The sequence below is a fragment of the Jaculus jaculus genome, chromosome 1 (genome assembly GCF_020740685.1).
Source record: "Jaculus jaculus isolate mJacJac1 chromosome 1, mJacJac1.mat.Y.cur, whole genome shotgun sequence".
NCBI classification, from domain to species: domain Eukaryota; kingdom Metazoa; phylum Chordata; class Mammalia; order Rodentia; family Dipodidae; genus Jaculus; species Jaculus jaculus.
In genome coordinates, this window is record NC_059102.1 from 258,357,583 (window position 1) to 258,382,312 (window position 24,730).

The 24,730-nt window shown below is 53.5% G+C and overlaps 1 protein-coding gene across 2 annotated transcripts; it reads left to right on the forward strand.

Moving 5' to 3' along the window:
• Positions 1-4,941: 4,941 nt before the first annotated feature.
• Positions 4,942-22,295, forward strand: Ccdc102a (coiled-coil domain containing 102A). 2 transcript variants are annotated; one of them, XM_045141539.1, is made up of 9 exons: positions 4,942-5,019; positions 9,794-10,504; positions 12,856-13,082; positions 14,649-14,757; positions 16,585-16,701; positions 17,024-17,233; positions 18,293-18,463; positions 19,097-19,200; positions 21,767-22,295. In XM_045141539.1, the coding sequence occupies exons 2-9, from the start codon at positions 9,932-9,934 to the stop codon at positions 21,894-21,896; spliced, it is 1,641 nt and encodes a 546-aa protein (XP_044997474.1). In that variant the 5' UTR covers positions 4,942-5,019; positions 9,794-9,931; the 3' UTR covers positions 21,897-22,295. The 2 variants fall into 2 exon arrangements, with proteins under 2 accessions (XP_044997474.1, XP_044997473.1); XM_045141538.1 differs by lacking the exon at positions 4,942-5,019 and adding an exon at positions 7,241-7,432.
• The last annotated feature ends 2,435 nt before the right edge of the window (positions 22,296-24,730 follow it).

Genomic DNA, 24,730 nt, shown 5'->3' on the forward strand with positions numbered 1-24,730 from the left:
AGGGAGGAGGTGAGGTGGGCTGTGCATGCGCATGTGTGTGCACATGTGCACAGGGGGGAACGGTATTGTGGCTTGCCCCAGCCCATCCAGATTCCCTGGGGGAAACGGTAAGTCAGGAATGTGCCCTTCCACCTCAGGGGGAGATGGAGATTTGGTGAGAGCTAGAAAGCAGACAGGTCCCAGCATGGTCTCACTCCCCTCTGCTCACACATGGAGGCCGCCAGTTGGTGAGTGGAGGATGCAAAAGGGGCTCCGTGGAAAAAGAGGCCCCTCCCCAGCTGACATTAAAGGCTTTGAAGGGAGCCCAGCAGAGATGTGTCCCAACCCCTTAGCTATGGTCCCACTGAGTAACTTGGGCTAACCCTTGCCTTTTTAAGTTATTTTTTCCTTCGTTGTTGAATTTTGTGGTGTGAGGCTCAAACCCAGGGCTTTGGGCATGTAAGGCAGGTGTCCTACCACTGACTCACACCCCTAGCTCTTAAATTTTGGATTTTTCCCAACCATACTAACCCAGTCCCACTGAGATCTGCTAGCTGCCTCTAAGACTGAACTGCCAGGCCTTCCTTCCTCATGTGAGTCAAGAAGCTGCTTTCAAGCATGTGCTCCCTGGACCCCAGGATTCCACTGTTACCTACCTTCTTGCCTTGCTTCAGATAGGGGTGCCAGTTACTTAGCCCTGCACTCCACATCTGGAACTCACTTCCAGACATTCGCCTGCTCAAAAGCAGGAAGTGGCTGCCTATTGCCTTCATGGCCTAACCCCTTTTAGTTTCTACCCAGTTCTGCACGTACTGGCCATATTTATGCCCACCTCTACCTTGTCCTGGCTATGACATGAACTGATCCGGGAAGCCCCCTAGCCCCCCTCCAACCCTCAAAGCTCAGCCCAAGTCCAGCCTCTTGCGGAACCTTTCTGATACTGACTGCGGCTTAAGGAGGCCAGCCAGTGCCCAGGCGGAGAGGAGGCTACTGCCATCCCTTTGCCAAGGATCTCCCACATGGGCAATCTGCAAGAAGATTGTAAGTGTGACCCCTGACAGGACATTAGAGCAACTAGGCCACACTGTGAGACATTTACTTCAATTCTTTCTCACTTTTTTTTTTTTAAAGATACCCTACCAATTCAATCAATATTCCAAGTCTTTTTGTTTTTTAATTAATTAATTTATTTATTTATTTGAGAGCGACAGACACAGAGAGAAAGACAGAAAGAGGGAGAGAGAGAGAATGGGCGCGCCAGGGCCTCCAGCCTCTGCAAACGAACTCCAGACACGTGCACCCCCTTGTGCATCTGGCTAACGTGGGACCTGGGGAACCGAGCCTCGAACCGGGGTCCTGAGGCTTCACAGGCAAGTGCTTAACCGCTAAGCCATCTCTCCAGCCCCTTTCTCACTTTTGAAAGCATCCAGGAGAAGCCTTTATTTAGAGACATCTTTAATCTCTTTCTGATCAGCATAGGAGTTGGAGCCTGCTTCTGATCTGGGCCAGTTCATCCCTCCTTAGGCAAGCCGGTAGTTCCCCACTCCTTGCCAGTCACCTACTGAAGCAGAACTTGATGGGGAGGACTGATCAGCATAGCACACAACAGCCCAGGACGCCTCAAAGCAATCCTCCAGCCTCAACCTGCCAGAGTCGCTGAACTACTGCCATGTCTGGCAGTCTTTAGCCCCTCTTTGGTAAAATTCTTTACTCATCTATTAGATATCAAAAACAACATATTTGAGTTAGGCATGGTGGTATACTCTTAGAATCTAAACACTCAGGAGGTTGATACAGGAAGTTCTTCACTTCAAGGCCAACCTGGGCTACATAGTGAAACCTTGTCTCAAAAAAATAAAATAAAATAAAATAAACTGGGGAGACAGCTCAGTAGATAAAAGTGTTTGTTGATCAAGACTGAGTGCTCAAATTTGGTCCCCAGACCCTACATAAAAAGCCAGAGTTGAGACTGGAGAAATGGCTTAGTGGTCCTAAGACCCAGGATTGATTCCCCAGTACCCACATAAGCCAAATGCACAAGGGTGGGGGGCACATACATTTGGAGTTCATTTGCATTGGCTAGAGGCCGTGGCATGCCCATTTTCTTCCTCCTCCTCCTCGTTCTTCCCCTCCCTCTCTTTCTCTCCCCCCTCTTTCTTGATCTCAATAAACAAATACATAAATAATTTTTTTGAAAAAAATCCAACAAAAGTTAATGGTGGAGTAATACAATCCCAGCACACTGATGGTGAAATGGAAGGCAGAGACATGAGAGTTTCCCAAGAAACTCTTGCAGCCCTCAAAGCAAAGAACAGCCACGGGAAGGAATGAGAGAAACCCTGCCTCGCCAGACGTGATGGTGCATGCCTTTAATGTCAGGACTAGGGAGGCAGAGATAGAAGGAGCTCCATGAGTTCAAGGCCACCTGAGACGACATAGTGAATTCTAGGTCAGCTGGACCAGCGTGAAATCATATCTCAAAAAACCAAAAAAAAAAAAAAAAAAAAAAGTTGGGTGTGGTGGCGCCTGCCTTTAATCCCAGCACTCGGGAGGCAGAGGTAGGAGGATTGCTGCGAGTTCGAAGCCACCCTAGATTACCTAGTGAATTCCAGGTCAGCCTGAGCTAGAGTGAGACCCTACCTCAAAAAACCAAAAAAAAAAAAAAAAAAAAAAAAGTGAGAAACTCTGCCTCAGAGAAGGTAGAAGGCAAGGACCAAGTCCCAAGAGCTGTCTTCTTACCTCCACGTGCATTGTGTCATAGACTTTTCCACACCCATACATGAACACACATGCACCAATTTTTTAATCTTATTTTTAAATTTTCTATTGTGGCAAAATACATATATAACATGAACTTTACCATTTTAAACATTAGGTGGTACAGAGCTCTGTCAGATGAGGTACATCCACACCACAATGCAGTCATGACCGCCAAACTTTTTTGCATCTTCCCAGGCTGAAATGCTATGCCATCAAACAACCCCTCCACCACTCTGCTCCAAAGCCTACCCTCCTTTCTCTATGTATCTGACAGCTTTAAGGACCTCCTACACATGGAAGTAAACAGTATTTGTCCCATATTTGTGACTGGCTTATAATGCCCTCAAGGTTCAGATATGCTGTAACAGTGTTTTTCCAGCTGGGTGTGATACCTATGCTGGGCCCACTGGAACAGCCTACACCAGATTAGCGCCACATCAGAGTTAACCGGACGGTTGAAGATGGTAAGACTGAGGGTCAGATCTAGGCTCTGAGACCTCCCAAGGTGACCATGGGCCTCTGCTCCTCACTATCCTCACCATCACATGGTGGTAATGACACCCAGCATAGGTGGTGGACATGTAGCTAGGTAATCTAGCCTATGCTTGTGCATTCAACTGGGTTCCAAGGCCAGCACAGTCTTCAACTGCATTCCATCTTAAGAGAGAGCGCCCAGTTGTGAACAGTTAGAGCCAGAACCTAGACACACCATGAACTCCACCTGTACCACCTTCCAGACCTTTCCCCACCTCCAAATCTTGGCTCAAGGGGGTCACTGATGCCCGTGGCACCTTATGCAAGTCTGAGGCTTTTGCCTGTCTCTGTTTCATTTCCCCAGCTCCCAAAGGCAGATGTCCTTGTCCTGGGTTCTCAGTGCGTGAATGTCACAGATCCAACCTGCACGGGAAGCTGAGGCCAGCCACTGGAACATCTGCAGATGGATGATCTGCAAATACTAACCAAGCCTGGAAGATTCCACCAAAATTCGTCCCCTGCTCGCGTCAACAGTCAACCATGCAGACAGAGCAGCACACACAGCAGAGGAAGTGACTAGTGAAACTACAAAGTTTGCAAAAAAAAAAAAAAAAAAAAAAACAAACCCTGGGATTTCATGAAGCTGATAGAAGCAATGCAGGGAACCCAAGACAGAAAGAGAACATCTTTCAGAGAAGTGGCCGACTTCAAAACTGTGCTAGCAGAGGATTCAGAATGATTCCTGGGTCTGAGGAAGCTCTTACAAAAACCAGCCTCACCAGAAGGATGCTACAAACACAGCTTTATCAGGATGAAAAAACGTCTTTGGGTATTAGCATGTGACTCACTCTTCACTCACTCAAATATGTCCATGACTACAATTAGAATACAAATAACAATAAATACCTAGGAGAGCGAGACTATCATCATGCTGCTGAGCTTTTCTAGTCAGCTATCCAACCCAGCCTGGTTCCCCATACCCAAACTCTGTGAATTTTGGTCCTCTTGGTAGGATTGGTTCAACAAAGGCAGCATGATGTGGTGGAGAGATACTCTCTAGACACCAGCTCTTTCTTGCTAAGACTACTGACAACCCTAACCCCAAAAAGGAAGGTAGTCACTTTGGGAGGGGGGATTGCACCAAGCTCTACTGCATATCAGAGAAAAAGACTCCACCAGTGGGGGGACCGGTCCCTATCAGGGGCTCACACTCTAGCTCAGGCTGGCCTCGAACTCTCGATGATACTCCTTCCTCAGTACTGGGATTAAAGGCTTGAGTTACCACTCTGACTTCCCGCCAGGCTTTACTGGCGTGGAATTGCTCTGGTCAATCTCTAGTTGTACAAAAATGGGAAACTGAGGCCCGGTGAACGCGTAGACTCCTTGGCCCAGTTCTCTCGGCGACAACGCTGGCATGAGGTGCTTGCTAAGCAACTCCACGTGGACCCGCGGTGCCCACTTCTGTCGCTGGGCACCTAGTACAACGATGGCGCTGGGGGAAACCTGAGCCCACGTTCCCAGACCCTCCGTTCGGGTCTGTGGGGGGGGGTCCCGTGGGAAGGTGGGCTGGGGCTGCGGCTGGCTCTCCACCAGCCCCAAGTTAGGCATCGCCCCCACCCTCGTGCTCGGGCCAGGAGCCCCCGCCCGCCGGCTCCCCCTTCCCTTCCCCTCCCCCGGGGCGGGAGGAGGAGACTCGGCGGCCCTCCCTCGGCCCTCCCGGCCGCCGCGCAGCCCGCGCCGTGCCCGCTCCACCCAGCCGCGGCGGCGGCGGCTCGGACGTCCGGAGCCCGGCATCCCCGACCCGAGGTGAGCGGGGGCGGCGGGACGCGGAGTCGCTGCGGCCGGGGACGCGCTGCTGCCCGGAGCCTCCCGCGGGCGGGCGGGCGTACAGGAGAGGGAAACAGTGGGGGCTCCCGCCGCAGCCCCCCAAAACTTTCAGCCAAACTTTCCCGCCCCATCCCCGGGATCTCCCAACTCTTGGGGACCCTCAGATCGGTCCGGGAGGGGCTGCGGAGCGCTGGGGGGAGGGGGCACTCGCGGAATGTCTCTGGCCGGGGCGGGACGGGAGGGGGCGGCGGGCGACGGGCGGGGGCGGAATGTGGAACTCTCCCGGGGGACCCAACGTGGTCACCATGGCGAATGCGGGATGGACGGGCAACCCTGGCCAATCAGAGCACGGAGCCACCGCCCAAACCCGCTTCGGCTGCCAATGGGGGCCGCGCAGTGGGGTGGGCGGGCTTGCGCCGGGCAGGCTGGGAGACCCCCACCGTGGGCCGCTAGGCGGCGCGGCGCAGCTGGAATGGGGGGGCCGGGATGGGGCGACTAAGTGGGCACTAAGACGACTGTTATAAGGCAGCAAAGTAACTTCTGGAAGGAATCGGGGCAGGTGGAGCGAAGGCCCAGTTGGAGAGAGTGGACCTTGGCTGACCACCGTTCGGGTGGTGCCGAGGGGGGGGATGACCGCAAGTCCCTTCCTCACCCACGGCTTCAGTTTCTCCTAAGTGGGGGGTATGTCCCCTTCCCGGCATCATTCTGCGAGCTTTTGTGGAAGTTGAATTAGTTCATGTTGGCACAAAGTCTGTCCATCTTGTTAGATCCTCTCCCAATCCTAGAGTTAAGGAAACCGAGGCCCAGAGACCTACACATACCACGCAGCATATCTGTGGCAAAACTGAGATTAATGGGAGTTTTGATTGGGCACATGTCGCAAGCTATCAACCTCCTCAGCGCTGCCCACATCAAGTGACCAATGGCGCCTTTTGTTTACAGATCCGTCTGTTAGGTCTGTCCCTCTTTTCTCCATCCGCCTATTCCTACACATCCTCAAGAGCCATCTACGGAATGCCCTGCCCTGAGAAGCCTTCTCTAACCTCTGGGTATTGCACGCTAGTTCTCCCAAAGCCCCAGGGGCGCCTCCTTGTCTTCCAGCAGTGGACATTACTGTAAAGCCCTGCAGGACACCTTGGTCTTACCGGCTGTCCACAGAGGTCCAGCGCACAGCAAGTGCTTCCTGATGCTTGCCATCAGGTGTGGAACTCCACAAGCTGTTGAGAATTCTGGGCTGGTGCCCATGAAGACGGCCGCCACCTGTGTCTGCTGGGACTGGTACCTGAAGACCCCTCTAGTAGGCTCTTCAGGCTGTCCCCACCCACAAGGGGTGGTCTCCAATCCCACTCCTCCGCCTCCCTGCTCTGCTAACTGTTGCATGGTGTGCAGCAGTACACAAATAGCTGTCTCTCAAGGCTTCCGTTGACCCAGCTGTAAAGAAAGGCACTAGACTCGATGACCTCAGTCCAAGATGAGGAATCTGGGCTCTGCTCCAGTGTAGGGAACCCAGCCTTCCTCTCCTCCCCCCTCCTCAGTTCTTATTTGGAGGTCCAATGGCTAGAGCAAGTCAGAAGAACAGGTGCCCACAGCCTGCGGGCTGACCAGCCTTGGGCCCTGCACTTATCCAATCAGGCTGTCCCCCTGTGGTTTCCTGCTGGGCTCAGATCCCTACCCACAGCCAGGCCTGTGGCCATTGGCTTGTCCTAGAGCCTACCTGAAAGCTGCTGGGAGGACATGACAGGGTTCTGAGCTTGAGGGGGCACTGGGCCCTCATCTAGGGCTTTTTTTTTTTTTTTTTTTGGTTTTTCGACATAAGGTCTCACTCTAGCCCAGGTTGACCTGGAATTCACTATGTAGTCTCAGGGTGGCCTCGCACTCACAGTGATCCTCCTACCTCTGCCTCCTGAGTGCTGGGATTAAAGGCGTGTGCAACCACACCAGCCTCCCCCCCCCCCCCCAGGCACGGTTTCACTCCAGTCCAGACTGACCTGGAATTCACTATGTAGTCTCAGTGTGGACTCAGACTCATCCAGGTCTTAACATCACTCACTCCTCTCCGTGGATATGGAGAGAGACATCCAAACATATTGAGAAGACACAAGATTGTTCCCTTGTAGTTCACTGAGGCTTCCTCAGGCAAGAGGCCAGACTCTGACCTTGACCACAGATGGTCTCAAATAACTATCCGTTTCACAGCCTGGCTGAAAACTGACTTCTGATCCTCAGGACGACTCAACCCTCCCAAACTCTTCCTGGTCACATAGAAGACCACTTCCGCCTGCTACGTGCTGGCCCCTGTGTGGACAGCCAGCGAAATAGATGCCGGAGGGCTTCACAGTGTGGCCGCTGCTGAAAACCAAGGACGGACGCGCCTGGTGTTTTGGGAAACAAGGTCAGGGAAGGCTTCTCAAGGGAAGGCATTCTCCAGGTGGATCTTGAAGGATGAGTACGAGTTTGTGGATGGCAAAAGGAGAGACATTCCAGACAGAAGAAAAGGCGCTACTGACCACTTTGTGTGGGCAGCGCTGGGGAGCTTACAGCCTGCAGCAAGTATCCAATCAAAGCTTCCTTGTTTCTGTCCTGGAACAGGCAGTGACAGACCTATGGCTGGGGTTCAAACCCTCTAAGTCCCACTCAGCTCTGCTGCCCATCTCAGGTGATGGAAAGCCAAAGTTCAGCTCTCTGTCCTCCGTCCAGTCAGTCAACTTTAAGCAAATACTGTAGGTAGGGACTGCCCTGGAAGCTGTGGTTGGCCGAAGTGTCCTTTCTGGGTGGGAGGCTCTCATGCTGTAAGCGGGCAGCCGGCCAGGGCTGGTTGTGGGAAGCTGTAAACTGTACTTTCCAGGAAGATGGGACAAGAGACATCAGGACATTTCCTAGAAGTGGTGGCAACTGACCCGGAAGGATGGGCTGTCTGGCTTGAGGAAGGATGAGGAGACCCTGGATATGTGGGTTTTGCTCGTACCCTAACATACACCTTGCGGTGCAGTGACAGCCTGAGGAAATCAGAAAGCCACCCCTCCCATCCATGAGCTCATGGGAAGAAAACACTGAGCCTGGTGGGGAAGGGGCAGGCATCAGGCCGCTGGGGCCTGGCTGTAGGGTGTGAGGTGTAAGCAGGGCCTCTTGCAGCAGCCTGTGTGAGTCTGGGTTACCAGGGCTCTGTGTGTGTGTCCCCAAGGCTGTTATGTAAGGTGGGAGTGAGATGTTGCTGAGCAGGGGCCAGCTGCCCAAAGATCTATACCCGTTGTTAGGGGGTGGACTACCCCACCTCTTCCCTCATGCATGTGCACGCCCTTCCAGGGCCTAAGGGGAAAATGGGGATGTCAGCAGTCTCCCTGCCTCATTGCTCCCCACCCCAGCCCCAAGAGAGGATCAGAGCTGACTCTGAAGCCTCCACCCCAGCATCAGTGTAGGTGCCTGGAAGCTATTAGGGGCCTGGGTGGCGCCCTCCCTGCCCCAGTGGAACAGGCTCGGGATTCCTGGAAGGAGCCAGTTGGCGTTCCCTCTGAGCGGATCCCCACGCCAGGCCTGGCAGCTCTGAGGCAGAGGATGTGGCGTCAGCCCCCACTGACTGCTGACTCCTGACTTCTGTAGGGCTGCAAGAAGGCCCCATAGACACAGCCAAGCCAGCCCTGGGGCAGGCAGGGTTTCCTGCAGCCTCCCGGTCTTCCCCAGTGCCCCACCCCCTGTGGATGCTCACTTTGTTTCTCTCCTCCAAGAGCTAGTCCTGTGGAGCTGGGCCAGGAAAATGAGGGAGGAGTCTAAGTGTGTGTGGGTGTGTTTCCTCTTCTCTTAAGGGTGAGTTTGCCTTTGCCTGTCTCTGGGCACATCAGTGTGCAGGTGTATCTGTGTCTACAGATGAGTGTCTCCTGTGTCCTTCCATAGAGCTGTGTGCATGTGGGGTCATGACGACATGGGTCTGTTATCCCTGTTTGTATGGGCACGGTTGCACGTATGTCTGCCCGTGTGTGTGGGTTGGCATCAAGGCCACCAGCTCATCCCACAGGCACAGACACTGAGTCAGAGCGGGCACTAAACCTGCCCTGGAGTGTTGGGAACTGGAGCTTGAGTTTGTGTGGCTATGTTTAGTGACCACAAAGGTGTTACTGGGGTTGGGATGTGTGTGCAAAATAAATAAAAAAATTTAAAAAAATGTGGACAACATGAGGACAACAATGGGGCTGGGTCCGTGGTAGAGCACTGGTCTAGCTGTAGTTCCATCCCCAGCACTGCCAAAAATGGAAGCGGAGGAGGCTGCTGCTTCTGCTACTGTGAGAATACTCTCATGTCCCAAACTTGAACTCTAAAAATGCAAACTGCCAGGTGCACACCTGTAGAGCACCGCTCCTGAGGCTGGGCCAAGGAACTGCATGTTAAACAAGGATCCAGGGGAATCTGAAGTAGGCCTGAGGAAGGCATTCTGGGCTTCCTCACCCCCATTGTATAGGAGGGGAAACAGGCTCAGAAAGTCCTGTGGCTTACTTGGGCGTCAAGGACATCAAAGCAAGGTTTCAATTAGCCCCTGTCTGGGATGGGGGAGGGGGTGGTATCCGAAGCCAGTGAGGAAGTGGCTGAAGGCCCTTGCTCTTCCTCCAGTCTCCTTCCCAGGCCTTTCTGGAACATCTTTCTCCTCCACCTCTGCCCGTGCCCTCTGTATCCTGTGCCCTCTGTATTACATATGCACACAAACACAGCTGATCGTGTCGACTGTCGCTGGTCGCAGCCTAATAACGGTTGTGTTCTCCCATAGGACCGAGGAGACATCCCCCACTCGGCGTCCTGGAGAGCAGCGGGTCGCTGTGGTCATCACGCACGGCTGTATTATGTCATCCCCGCGTCGCCCCTGAGCCGGCCGCGAGTTTGCGCCCAGGGCCTGCCCGGCCTCATCATGAGCCACGGACCAAGCCCAAGGCTGGCCGAGTCCCCACAGCTGTCCAAGAGCAGCCTGCTAACCATCCTGGGCAGCCCCTCTCCGGAACGCATGGGCCCTGCCGACTCGTTGCCACCCACACCGTCCAGCGGCACGCCCTCGCCAGGGCCGCCGCCCGCACTGTCCTTACCGCCTGCGCCCGCGCTGCTGGCCGACGGGGACTGGGAGAGCCGCGAGGAGCTGCGGCTGCGGGAGCTGGAGGAGGCGCGCGCGCGGGCCGCGCAGATGGAGAAGACCATGCGCTGGTGGTCGGACTGCACGGCCAACTGGCGCGAGAAGTGGAGCAAGGTGCGCGCCGAGCGCAACCGCGCGCGCGAGGAGGTGCGCCAGCTGCGCCAGCGCCTCGACGCGCTCACCAAGGAGCTGGCGGGCGCGCGCCGGGAGCGCCAGGAGGCGCAGGGCGAGTGCGAGGCGCGCGGCCGCGAGCTGGCGAGGCTGCGGGGTGCGCGCGAAGCGGCGGACAAGACGCACGACGGTCCAGAGCCCGAGCCGGTGCGCGACGTCGGGTCGGAGAGGCCACAGGGCAGCCAGGTGCGCCAGGCTGTGGAGTCCACCCCGCTGTGGAGTCCGGGAGGAGGCTGGTTTGCCAGCCAGCCTGGCGCTGGGTCTAGAAGGGACTGGATGCATGGGCCAAGCAGAAAGCAGGGCTCCGAATGGAGCTAGCAAGGGCCTGGTCGCCTGGGAGTTTTCACTGGTGGGGGGAGGGGTGCCGATCACCTTGTTTCGGAAGTCCCCAAGTTCTAGTGGCCCATCCACCCCCCACACCTGAGAAGTCTATAGAACCCAGGAATCGCCCCTTTATAAGGTCTTGCCCGCAAGTCATGGATTAGTGATAGAGGTGAATCCATTTCAGCTTGATAGGGGCCGGTCTTTGGGGAGAGGCTTCAAGAACACTTTTTAGGAGAGAACACTTTTTTAAAAATTTATTTTTATTACAGATGGACATACTTAGTATGTGAACAACACATGTTGGTACCATTCTTTCCCTCCTCCCTGCCCCTTTTCCAAAGAGGCCCTCCTCGTTGGCCATGCAGGTCAACCCCATGGAGATTGTGGGTTATGTATTGTGGGGGTGTCCATCAATTATGGGGGAAGAGGCAATGTGTCTGTGACATTGTGGTTCTAACAATATTTCTGCCCACTCTTCCACAAAATTCTCTGAGCCATGTTGGATCTACTTCAGTGATGGGCTCTTAAGAGCCTCTGGATCTTTGGTTTGTTAGGTGTTGTGTGTCCTCAGTGTCTCTCTCCTTCATCCTTGTGCTGATATCAGGTTCATGGAAAAACCAGCACTCTTGCTCATTTCCCCAATTCTTTTGTGGTTTCAGTTGGGTTGTGCGGTGGGTCGTTTATCGCCTCGGTCCGCTCCCATCTGAAAAAGAGAAGCAGAATCTCCAACAGAGAGTGAAGTCAGCACCAGTTAAATGGGATATCCATTATTAATTGAGAGAGAATTTGAAGGGTGTAGACCCTCTTATAGCCCAAGGTTAGTGGGAGCTTGACATTGGAAAGCAGAAATCATCTGGATATGTTTCTGACTTGTTTCCCAGTTCCAGATATGGTTACCTTTCCACTGAGCGGATCCATTAGCTACTCCAAGAGCAGTTGGTTACCCACCATGGCTGTGCGCCACTATTGCACTTGCATGAACATCACATCCGGTTGTTTACTTCTGAGTAGCCTAGGCTTTGAGTTGCTGGGACAGATGTTGGCCACTTTTCCCCAGTAGCTCATGTGGCGCCTTCTAGCACTAGATGGGCTAATTGTCTGGGGACTGGCTCTCATCAGGATTCCAACCAGGTCAGGAGAGGTCACTTTTAAGCAAAGGCTGGAACAGTGCATGCAGATTCACTCTGGAAAGTGCCAGAAGTTATTCCAGTTGATGATAAGTGTGGGGAATGGAGTAACAATCCCATCCCTCACTGGGAGCCAGCACCCCTAAGCCTGCAGTTCCACAGTCTAGTTGTACCCCAAAGTCGTCCCTGAAGCACAGGGAGCTTCAAGATCTGTGCTGTTCACTAGCTGCTGGCTTTGTACCCTAGCCATTGAGGTGCTAACAGTTTGGCATGGACAGGAATGGTGGGTGCAGAGGCAGCCTCTCCTGAGCCAGCAGGCCTGTTAGCAGAAGGTCATCCAGACAGCACCCAGGCTCAGCTCCTCAGCTCAGTCCAGGAGACCAGCTCCTCCCATGAGATTCTTGGCTGCCCCTTCTTTCCAGCCCAGCCTCCTTTCCCTGTGGACTGGTATAAAGCCTGTTCTTGGTACCTGGCCGTGTCCAAGGTCTCTTGGTACTCTCCCTGCCCTCTCCTTGGTCTGGTTGTCATCACAGGCCAGGAGCCCTCGAGAACAGTGTGGGGAGCCCCAGGTGTACAGCCTGAGTTGACACCAGTCCAGCCTGCCTGTTCTGTGACCCTCCCTACCTGTATCACCTGTGAAACCATGCCTGGACAAGGTGATATCCAAGGTACCCCACCTAGACAGTCTTAGGTACAAGGAGAGTAGAGGTCATCTTTCCACAACTGCTTCAATCTAGTCCTAAGCCATGGTAGGAATCCACTGTGCATACTTGCAGTGACAGAGGGGCCCACCCCCTCTCCTGGGAAATCTCCCAGGATACAGGAAACTGGTGACTGGCAACATCATTCCAGGAGGTAAAGTTGAGAGGCTCAGAGGAGGAGAACGGTGGGACTGGGGATATAACTCAGGGGTTAGAGCACTTGCATAGCAAGCATAAGGCCCGAATCCCATGCCCAGAAGAGGGAACCAAGGCCCCGAGGCACTGTGTGGCTTGCCCAGGTTACACGGAACCCTCATTGCAGAGCAGAGCCTCCAGAGGCCATGAGGAAGGCAGCTGGGTACAGCCCCTACTTTGGTCCCCACAGGAGCTGGATCTGGTGGAGAGCCTGCTGAAGAACAGACCAGAGGAGCCTGAGGGCTGCTGGGAAGCCTGCAGTAGTGCAGCTGGGGGCTCCCGGGGCAGCTCAGGCCGCCAGGAACGCAGCCGCTTGCCCTGGGAGGACCCGGTTCCCACAGAGGAGGACGCCTCTAAGTTGACTGCCCTGCGGCTGCGGCTGGATGAGTCCCAGAAGGTGCTGCTCAAGGAGCGAGAGTGAGTCCCTGGGTAGAAAGGGGCTGGGGTCCGGGCACCTCTAGAATCCCAGACTGGCAGTTGGTGTCACAGTTGTCTGCCAAGGTACAGACACAGCTAAGGTGTGGTACTGGGTTTTAGAGCAGTGGGCCTAGAGCAGGATGTATTCTCTTCCTTCCTTTATTTATTTACTTAACTTGAAAGAGAATGGATGCACCAGGACCTCCAGCCACTGCAAACAAACTCCAGACATGTGCTACCACATGGATCTGGCTTACATGGGTTCTGGGGCGTCAAACCTAGGTCCTTAGGTTTTGCAGGCAAGCATCTTAACCACTAAGACATCTCTCCAGCCCCTCTCCTTCCTTTTATTACAGGGAAGATCTCTGTACATTAGCCCAGGCCAGACTCACCTGGAAATCCAGATTGTCCTCAACCTCTATATCCTCTTGTCTCAGCCTCTCAAGTGCTGAGATTACATGGATATGCCACCATGCCCAGCTTAATTCATTCCAACAGGTTGTCACTGAGCATCTGCTTGTCCCTAAAGTCACAGCTGTAAAGAAGACAAAAATCCCTGAACTTAGTCTTAGTGGCAGAGAGGGCAGTAGGTTGAGGTAAAGCAGGAACTGGGGGAGAGTCAGGGCATTGGAGTTTTGCCTTTAGCACAGGAAGGAGGCCGTTTGGGAGTCAGGAGTGAAACCCAGGAGGTCAGAGAAGTGTGTGTGTGCAGAAGTAAAAGGTAGGGCCAAGTTCATAGGCTGGCTAGAAGAAGGGGAAGAGGAAAGAGAAGGGAAGAGCAACACAGACTGTTCAACAGGACAGAGAAGGCTTCTGGACGTAGCACTAACCAGAGAGCTCAGAACATGGAGGCCACCAGTGACCTTCCTCAGGTCCCTATATAGGACACAGCCCGATGCTCATGAATATTCTGAAACTCTGATGTCCAGAAAATAAATGTGTAAGGGCAATGATTGGTCTAAGATATATACTTTTATTTTAAAAGCAAAATTTGGAGCTGGAGAGATGGCTTAGTGGTTAAGGCATTTGCCTGCAAAGCCAAAGGATCCCGGTTCAATTCTCCAGGACTCATGTAAGCCAGATGTACAAGGGGGTGCATGCATCTGGAGTTCGTTTGCAGTGACTGTATGCCCTGACATGCCCATTCTCTCTCTCTCTCTCAAATAAATAAATGAAATATATATATATATATATATATATATATATATATATATATATATATATAAGCAAAATTCAACATAGGGACTGAGGGTGGAACTCTTAAGATAAAGACTTGGAAGCATGCACAAGGCCTTGTACCATGGAGAGGAACAGGAGGGCAGGCTTGCCCTATGACTAAGGTCGCGGTGATCCTTGTACTTGCATCTTTGGCAAAGGAAACCCAAAGGTGGACAGCAATCATCAGTAGCTAGGGAGGGGGTGAAGCAGGTTCTCACAGCCTGAGGTGTAAACTTCCCTGCCCTGATCTTGGACTTCTAATGTCGTACCTGCACACTACCTGAACTATACAATAGAAGTAAAGGTAGTCTGTAATAAAATACGTGTGCTGGCCTGTCACCTCCCCAGGGATAAACTGGCCCTGAGTCGAAACATTGAGAAGCTGGAGGGGGAGCTCAGCCAGTGGAAGATCAAGTATGAGGAACTGAGCAAGACCAAGCAGGAGATGCTCAAGCAAGTGAGTAGAGCCTGGGGCCTTCCTGGAGGCGGCAGCCACACGCTATGGAGTCCCAGCAGTGGGGGCAGAAGAAGATGGAGTTCATTCACTCAGTGGTGGTTCTCAGCACCGGGGTGAGGCTGGGACAGGGAAATAATAGGAACCCTGCAGTTAAATTTGTGAGTAATGAAGGAGTCAAAAAAAAAAAACGAGGGAAATGGAGTGGGGAGTTAGGGTGGGCCTCTATCTGATAATATTTGAGATGGGCATGGTGGCTCACACCCCTTATCTCAGTACTTTCGAGACTGAGCCAGGAGGATTGCCACAAGTTCAAGGCCGGCCTGGGTACAGAGTGAAGCCCTGTTCTCAAATCCCTCTTGCAAAAAGATGCCATTTGAGGCAAGATTAAAAGGGCTAAAAGCAGCTTTCCTTGAGAAGATATGGGAGCACAGTGGTTCGCAGCAGATGTGAAGGTCCTGGAGGGTCAGATAATGGCCTAGTGTGTACTGGACAGAGAGAAAGTCAGGGTGACTGGAGAATCATGAGAGGTGAGGGGGCGAAATCTCAGAAGATTTTGTGACCAGAAAGGAGTTGGATGTGACATTTGTTGGATTCCTAACGTGTGTCAGATGCAGCTTCGTGGCAGTGAAGGGAGCTGGGTTCTCAAGTCCCCATCTTAGAGATGAGGAAACCGAAGCTAAGAGAGAGGGCTTAACTTCTGTATGGGGCTCAGGGGCCTGCAGGACTGCTGCGCTTCTGCCCCTGTGCAATCTGGGTGTGGCCACTAGGGGGCTCAGCAACCCTGGGAAAGCCATGCTCAATCCACTGGGTTTCCAGAGATGAAAGACCAGAGACCTCAGTCACAAAGATGCTGAAGCCTTGTCTTCCATTGAAATCTCTTAAAACACCTAAAATCCAGCGTCCAAGACCCCTTCAGCCCCCCTTGACTCATCTGTCATCTTCGGGGATCGGGTCCAGGAACCTGGCTCCTCACTGTTCAGACTGCCAAGCATTATCATTCAAAGAACAGCAAAACACGAATGTGTAGAACATTCTCGATGCAGCCTGGCATCCTTCCTCAGAATATTGTGGAGGCGCCCCACGTGCTTGTGTGGAGCCACAGCTGCGCAGTGGGACAAGCTCCCCCCCCCCCCCCCCCCCCCCCCAGTTTTCACGTCCTCGCATGCAGACAGGTGTTCAGTCAGACCCATCAGTGTGTGCTGAGGGCCTGGGGAAGGCCATGAGCTCCCTCACCTCACAGCTTGCAGGCTGGTGGGCAGTGGGAGGGGGAGCTACTTCTTCTCGGCCAGGTGAAAAGAAGAGGCCCTCCAAGGACGGAACATTTAGGCCAAGGCTAGAAGATAAGGGTCACTTCTGCAAAATATGTCACTGTCCCAAGCAGCACAAAACTGCACATGTGAAGGCCCTGTCCAGTGGGCAGGACCTTGGTGTATTTGAGGAATAGGACAGCATCTATGGCCTGCGCTCAGAGGACCAAGGGTGCAGAGTGAGTGAGGTGGAGGAAAAGTGCCCGGGAGCCCATTGGGCAGCATTTGGTGAGCCATGCGAGCTGAGTTTCATCCCAAAACAACTGGGAGCCCTCAGGAGACTTAGGTGTGAAGGGAGTATAGGACTCCTTGATTGAGCTGACTGGCTGAGAACAGGCACCAGGAGGCCAGGTGGGGAGGAGTGAAAGGCAAGAGGTACCAGAGATGGCAGAGGGGTCAGCTTCAGCCCATTCTGGTGCCGCATTTGGGCCCAGCCTTGGGCTCCCAGCTGGGCACCCCAATTGGCACTGTTCCTGGGACACAATCTGGTGGTCCTCACGAGCAGGTTGAATGCTTGCAGCTCAGCATCCTGAAGGAGACACATCAGGACGAACTGGGCCGCATGTCCGAAGACCTGGAAGACGAGCTGGGCGCCCGGTCCAGCATGGATAGGAAGATGGCTGAGCTGCGGGGCGAGGTGAGATGGCCGCAGATGTCTGGGGGTTGGGGGGGGGGGAGACAGGGACTCAATTAGATCCTCACTGGGAGAAAGGCAGGGGCCAAGTGTGTTGTGTGAAGGGGGCCTCGGCCTGCTGAAGGCCCCTCCTCTCCTACGCACAGGCCAAGAAATGCCCCTATATCCTGCACACTATGAAAGAAGCCCAGCTTAATTATAGCTACTGCAGCTGGATCTGCTTCCTGGAGCCATTTTTGGTTGTAGGAGGTGGAAGTGGGGGTGTTCAGCTCGTCCCTGCATTCCCTGTCCCCGGGGAGTCTCACTGTGTCCTGCTCCGTTGCAGATGGAGCGGCTGCAGGCAGAGAATGCAGCCGAGTGGGGCCGTCGGGAGCGGCTGGAGACGGAAAAGTTAGGCCTCGAACGGGAGAACAAGAAACTGCGAGCTCAGGTTGGGGATCTGGAGGAGGCGCTGGCCAGGAGGCGACGACAGACGGCTAGCGCCCTGGACTGTGACCTGCGGGCCAGCCAGGTTGCACTCTTTGAGAAGAACAAGGTGAAGCAGGGGGTGGTGGCCAGGGCCTCCCATTCAGCTACCCTGCAGATAAGCACAGGACAAGGCTGTGCCTCCTCAGCCCAGAAATCTGAAAGATTCCAAAATTCCCAACTTTGAGCATCAATGATACCCCCAAAAGATTAGCAAATTTGACACCTAGCGTGTGATGAGTCCCAGTCAAAACACAGGCACACTAAAAATACCGTATAGAGAGGATCACTGTGAGTCCAAGGCCATCCTCAGACTGCATAGTGAACTCCAGGTCAGCCCAGGATACACCCCTTCCTGCCCTGGTATGGAGTATATATGAAACACAAATGGGTTTCCTGTGTAGACTTGGTCCCATCTGCAAGGCATCTCCAGGTGTTTCTACATTATTCAAAACTCTTAACGTCTAAAATACTTCTGATCTTGGGCATTTGGAATGAGATATTCCGACTGTACTGCACTTATTGAGCCCTTGTTGGATGCTGGATCTGGTGACAATTCGAGGAGCTGCATGTATTAAGCACCTACTGTGCTGCCAGTGACATGACAGTGGACAAGTACCCACCCGTGCCACGGAGCTCTTGGCTCAGAGAGAACAAGCACTGCCCTCTCCACCACATGTGCTATGCCCATCATGCAGTCCCAAGATTATGGCAGGAAGAAAGGATGCCCAGGGGCTGTCCCTCTTCCTAGCCACTGTGACCTCCTCTACCACCCACTTCCCAGCCTAGCTCACTCCCAGACCCAGGACTTTGAATGTTATGTGTCCATCACCAAAGACCCCATGCATCTCCTGAAATCCTGACTGCCAGCTCCCACCATCCGCTGGCTACCACCTTTGTGCCTCAGAGTCACACCTCCAAGTGGAGCCATCAACCCTGCCACCGACCTTCTCACATCACTAGGTGGCATTTGCAGACCCCCCCCCCATCTGCTTACCAAACCCTAACATTCCAACTGCATGTAGGGGATCCTGGGAGGAAGAGGTGCCCGGCTCCCTTAGCGTTTCCTGGTCCATGAGCCTCCCTGGCACAGTGCCCACTGAGCCCGAGTTCCCTGCCATCCCTGTAGGAACTGGCCGACCTGAAGCACATGCATGGCAAGCTGAAAAAGCAGTTTCAGGAGAAGGTGGCAGAGTTGGCACACGCCCACCGACGCATGGAGCAGCACGAGGCAGAGGTGAAGAAGCTGAGGCTCCGGGTGGAGGAGCTCAAGAAAGAGCTGGCCCAGGCTGAGGACGAGGCAAGTACCCAGGGAGCCCGCTGTGGGGCCGGTGCCTGGTAAGAGAAGCTGGCAAGGTGAAGGGGCAGAGGAGATGAATGAATGTGTAGGTGGTTAAATGGGAGGACAGAAGGAGGACTCCACGGACGGATGAACAGATGCTCGGAGAGCTATGTAGACAGATGGAGAGGGAAGGCGGAGAGAAGAGGCAGAGCAACGGATGTCTGCTGGCTAGAGGGAGCCCTGGGTGAGTGGCAGGTGTACTAGCGGATGGACGACGGAGTGGGTAGATCGGGGACAGATGAATGGACCGCTGACTGCCCAAGTGCATGGAAGAATGAATGGGTAGGGAACAAGGGCACGTGGTGGAAAGTGGGTGACCTGGGCTAGAAGACATGAGGCCAGGCAGGTGGGTGGGCGGGTGCTGATTGAATTAGTGAGGGGTGGGTAGATTTGGAGGCTGAGGGGCAACAGCAATGGAAAGCAGAAGGGTTCTTCCCTGTAAATGTGGTCCTGGGCTACGGCCTCAGGAACAAAGCTCTCAATAGAAGGCCCCAGAGTGGAACAGGGCCCCAGAGTGGAACGGGGCATGTGGCCAGGCCAGGCTGCCCAGCCCAGGGTGACCCTCCTGCTCTTGGCTCTGCTAACCCCCAGCTGGATGAGGCCCACAACCAGGCGCGGAAGCTACAGCGGTCCCTGGATGAGCAGACGGAGCAGAGCGAGAACTTGCAGGTGCAGCTGGAGCACCTGCAGTCCAGGTAGGCGGGGGGTGCCCTGCAGGGAAAGAACCACCCACAGAGCCTGAGGAGGGCGGGCAAAGGAAACCAGCTGCCTCAGGGCTGGAACCCCCAAGAGGATCAGAGGGAAAGACCAAGAAGGAAGAGCTCCTGGGGACAGGATCCTGCCCCTCCAGGCAGGAAGAGCCAGGGCCAGGAAACTGGGAGGAGGTACCAGAAGCCAGACTGGCTGTGGCTTTGGAATGATCTCCTCCAGTGGGCCGCCACTGAGCTCCCTGCCATCCCCAAGGGTTACCAAGGAGGTCAGGCAGAGGTGTGTGGCAGTGGGCGGAGTCAGCGGGGCTAGGAATCCTTGACAGGAGGCAGCAGCCCCTCGCGTCGCCAGGCTGGGTAACACTGGGTTGAAGAGCAGGAAATGGCAGAAGGACCCCACCCAGATGACCAGTCAACTGCTTTAACTCTGCAGGACCCTTCATCCCCTACAGGAAGGGGACGTTCTCTGGTCCACCTGGCACGTGCCCTGCTCCCCTGCCCCACCCCACACTCAGAACACGGGGATCCCGCCTTCTCCCTGCACTTCACTGCACTTCAGACAGAGGCTTCTCCCATGGGGCACGTGGAAACAGTACTGACCCACTTCCTGGCCACACCCTTACCTGCCTTTTCCTGTCTAGTAGATGGAAGGGAGCTAGGGTCTGTAGCCAGGGAGCCTGGGTGGAGAAGGCTGGATGACCTTGGAATACAACTTTCCATTATAAAATGGGGTTGATCAAGGTTCTTTCTTCTTTAAGTATATATATTTATAAGAGAGAGAATGGGTATGCCACGGTCTCTAGCCACTGCAAATGAACTCCACATGCATGTGCCACCATGTGCTTCTGGCTTACTGGGTTTTAAGGAATCGAACCTGTGTCCTTAGGCTTCACAGAGAAGCGCTGTGACCACTAAGCGATCCTTCCAGACTGTTTCTTACTTCTTGATCACTGCGAGAGAAGTTAATTGATATATGCTTCCAGAAAGCACCTAGACACGGTTGGTGACATAGCTCAGTTGGTGGAGTGCTTGCCTGGGAGCAAGTCGGGGTTCCATGCACAAAGCCTGGATTCAGTCCCCACCACCAAATAATGAGGAAACGGTGGTGTATGCCTGTAATCCCAGCACTTGACAGGTGAAGTTGTAGAATCAGAAGTGCAAGGTCATCCTTGCCCGTATAGAGTTTGAGGCCAGCCTGGGCTACTTGAGTGACTCTTGTGTCAAAAATGAAAGAAAGAAAGAAGAAAAAAAGGCTCTTGGACCAACAAATGCTGAGTCGGCATCAGGTGCTGCCACTGCCGTCACTGCCTCCCCTGGGGAGAAAGCCCAACTCCACTGGCTCTTGTCTGGGTAAATTTGGCGCAAGTCACTGGAGTTCCTATTGCCTCAGTTTCTTTGTACGTAAACGGAAGTGGCAGTGCTAGATACTGTGCCTCACGAAGCATCCACCTCTGGGAGATAAAGGGTGGAGAAATCTTGGCTCCAGGAGGCTGGCAGACAAGGAAATCAGTCTCTGGGGGCAAGGCCTTCGATGGCTATCCAAACTGGGGGTTAGTCTGGCAGGATGGCCCTGGCCGGCCGACAGCACCTGTGTTTAGTAGGCATCTAGTGAGTGCTAGTGTGGACTGAGACCCTGTAGTTAAACAGATCAGGGAACCGGGCCTAACTGCTGTGTGTAGCTTGGCCAGCTGAGCCTCAGTTCCCCCATTTGTCTATGGTGACACCTGAGGTGGATACAGTCCCCAGCCGCAGATCCAAGTCAGGCCCAGCGCATGTCCGCCGTCTCCGAGTCCAGCACTGTGTATGCCCCTCACCAGGCATCTAGCCTGGGGTTTCCTGAAGCCTCAGCCACATTCCTCAGGAGCCGTACACTCCGACTGGGCAGGCCAGTTCTGCTCAGCCTCCAGAGCCAGCGCCTCTTTTGGGGTGGGCAGTGCCACCCAGGACCACTGCCTCAGTTTAGTTTGCAACTGTTCTTGCTTTAATATTCTGGGACAGCTCACTCAATCACTGAGCAGTAATGGAGCCCGAGCTCGTGCCCCTCCCTGCCGTGTTAATAATTCATGCCTTCCAGTAAGATGCACCCAGCAGTCTTTTTGTTGGGGGCGGGGCATTTCCTCTACCAGCTTTTCTCACAGGTGAAGTTTGCCTGGCACATTTTGGCTTTAGGAAGTTTAATGGGAAGAAGTAGGTACATAGGTGGGGGTGCTCAGACTTCACCGTACCAGCACACCCTGTGAGGAACCCCCATCCCAGTGGCGTGACTCTGTGCAGTCTCCTGCCCGCCACGCAGCTTGCACTCCGGCTTAGAGTCCAGCCCATGGCTCCCTGTCTGGGTGGCTTGGGACAAGCCACTTGAGTTCCTTATGCCTAAGTTCCCTTTTACTTAAATGTGACAGTAGCACCTCCCCCGTGTTCACGCAGGTAGCACAGGGTACCTGGTAGCTGGGAAGAGCTAGGAAAGATGTGGCCATTGCCAACACACATGCAGCCCCTATCAGGAGGTGGCTCCTGCTCTGACTGTCACTTGTCACACACTTCCCCCTCCCCACAGGCTCCGCAGGCAACAGCAAAATGCTCCCCTTTTTGGGAAGATTCGAAGCACTCGATTTGGTACTGAGGAGACCGGTGATGGAGCCAGCGACCTGGATGAGGATGAGGACCTACAAATCCAGGTGGCCTAGAGCCTCCAGGACTGGCTTAAAACCAGAGATGCCTAGCTGGCCATCCACTCGAACTGATGCAGCTGTCAGCACTCGCTGGGGGTCCCCCTCCTGGTCTCTGCCAAGGACCACTTCCTTCTCTCAGGAGAGCAGCAGTCCCACCTGCCCGCACTCCAGGAAGGAGAAAGCCTGTTGGATATGTATATCATAGATATGCCCAGCACTGCTTGAACCCGTTTGGTTTTATAAACACGGGACCACTCACCCAGAGCATCATTCATGGGTGGACCTCATTGATGGCGGGCCGTGGGGTCCTAACCCACGCTGCCTCTCTCTCAGCCTTGATGGTTTAGCGCGAACTGTTCATAATAGGGTGCAGTGAACCCGGTCTTTATATAATAAATGGACTTCAAGTTCTCAGGGCAGAGTCCTGAAAGTGCAGCAGACATGGGACGGGGTCGTAGTGGGTCACCATAACCTGCACCTAACACTGAACCGGACCTCAGGATCTTGATTGACTTAATGAGTGAGTATGAGAAGGGGGCAGTGAAGGAATGAACATTGGAGAGGCTGGGGGAGGAAGGAGGTGTGGTGTACCATCTAATCAGACAAGGAGATCAATTCTAAAACCTCTTGGATTCAAATCTCTGCTCTGCCCTTAGTGGTTTTGCAACTTCATGGCAGTATCTTGACTTCTCTGAGCCTGAGTTTCTCCTTCTGTAAGTTAAGATGTCTTGTGGAGCAATCAGGGAAGTTAGATGAGTTCTTGCAGAGCTCAGTAAAGGTTATTTAAATTCTTGGAGGGACCTAGAAGATGGCAACCACAGTTAAAGAAGTTTGTTTGCAAAGCCTGCCAACCTGGGTTCCGTTCCCCAGGACCCATGTTGCCAGATGCAACATGGCACATGCATCTGATTTAACTGCATTGATGCAGTTTAGTGTAGTCAAAAGACCTGGGTGGGGCTGGAGAGATGGCTTAGCGGTTAAGCGCTGGCCTGTGAAGCCTAAGGACCCCGGTTCGAGGCTCGGTTCCCCAGGTCCCACGTTAGCCAGATGCACAAGGGGGTGCACGCATCTGGAGTTGGTTTGCAGAGGCTGGAAGCCCTGGCGCGCCCATTCTCTCTCTCTCCCTCTATCTGTCTTTCTCTCTGTTTCTGTCGCTCTCAAATAAATAAATAAATAAAATTAAAAAAAAAAAAGACCTGGGTGTAGCCGGGCGTGGTGGTGCACGCCTTTAATCCCAGCACTTGGGAGGCAGGGGTAGGAGCATTGCCATGAGTTCGAGTCCATCCTGAGACTCCATAGTGAACTCCAGGTCAGCCTGGGCTAGAGTGAAACCCTACCTCGAAAAACCAAAAAAAAAAAAAAAAAAAAAAAAGACCTGAGTGTGCCTATACACACAAATGCACACACCAAAAAAAATAAAATGTAAAGAAATCTTGGAAGTCTGTTTGAACAGGAGAGATTTGCCAGCAGAGCATGAGGAATAAGGTTCAGGTGATTGCTGGGAATTTACCCATTGAATAATAAATCCTCATTCCTGTACTTGATGGGAAAATTACAGGGGTTTTTTATTATTATTAATTTGAAACAGGTCTTCCTATATACCCTAAACTTACCTCAATTTCACTCCTCTTGCCTCACCTTCCCAAGTACTAGGATTACACTCATACACCACCACACCCAGCTGGTAATTTTATTTTTTTGTTGTTGTTTCTGTTTTTTTGAGGTAGGGTTTCACTCTAGCCCAGGTTGACCTGGATACTCACTATGTAGTCTCAGAGTGGTCGTGAACTCATGGTGATCCTCCTACCTCTGTCTCCTGAGTGCTGGGACGAAAGGCGTGTGTCACCACACCCAGCTTATAATTTTTTTATTTATGTATGTGAATATGGGTGCACTAAAGTCTCTCGCGACTGTGAACAAATACCAGATGCATGCACCACTTTTTGCATTCAGGTTTATATAGGTGCTGGGAAATTGAACCCAGGCCAACAGGCTTTGCAAGCAAGTGCCTTTAACCACTGAGCCATCTCCCCAGTCCCTAATTTTGTTTTGATGCTTAATTTACAACCTTTGTGTAGTCAGACGATTTTAACTTGGATCTTTGAAAAGGAGCATTTGGGGTCCCTTATAACTTCCCATCAGGATAGCTTCAGCAGAGAAAGTAATGAGTTCCCTGTGTTGAGGTGTGGGTTGTGGGTAGAGATGTAGCATGGCACAGAGACAAGTTGTATCCAGTTAATAAGTGGGCTCCCTGCTGGGAGCAAGGAGCTACCTTACTATTTCTTTGTGTGGTCTCTGTGTGAAAGTCCCTAGAGGCCATAGTGCTGGGACTCAGGGATGCTATAAGCCCTGGGGACTGAGCTGGGGAGAGGAGACCCAGGAGCCAGCAAACCAGACATTAAGAATTGTCCTTGTTAAGCCTGGCTGAGGATGCTAGTGGGTGGGGTTGGCTGCCAAGGCAAAGGCTCCAGGTCCCCTCCTGAGCTCCCAGTGGAGGTCAGGAAGGAGAAAGGGGAGAGACTTGAGGATCCCCCAGGAAGGCTTTCCCCAGAGCCAGGGCTAGCAGAAAAGGGACCATTTCCTGCCAGAGGTCTTTCTGTTTTCTCTCCCAAACAGTAAATTAGCCTGAGGAAAAGCTGAAAGTGCTGCCCTTTGACCCTCAGGAGCCAGACCCTCATTGACGGCACCCACCCCCCAGCTGCCATTCCCAGACACAGCAGCCCCCGGCTGGCTCCCCTAGACTCCCTGGCACCTTCAGCGAGATAGCATGGAGCGAGGGCCTCCTTACAGCCCTGTCCCCCAGCCGAGCTACTTTCAGAGTGGTGGTGAACTGAGAGGGTCGGCTCCTC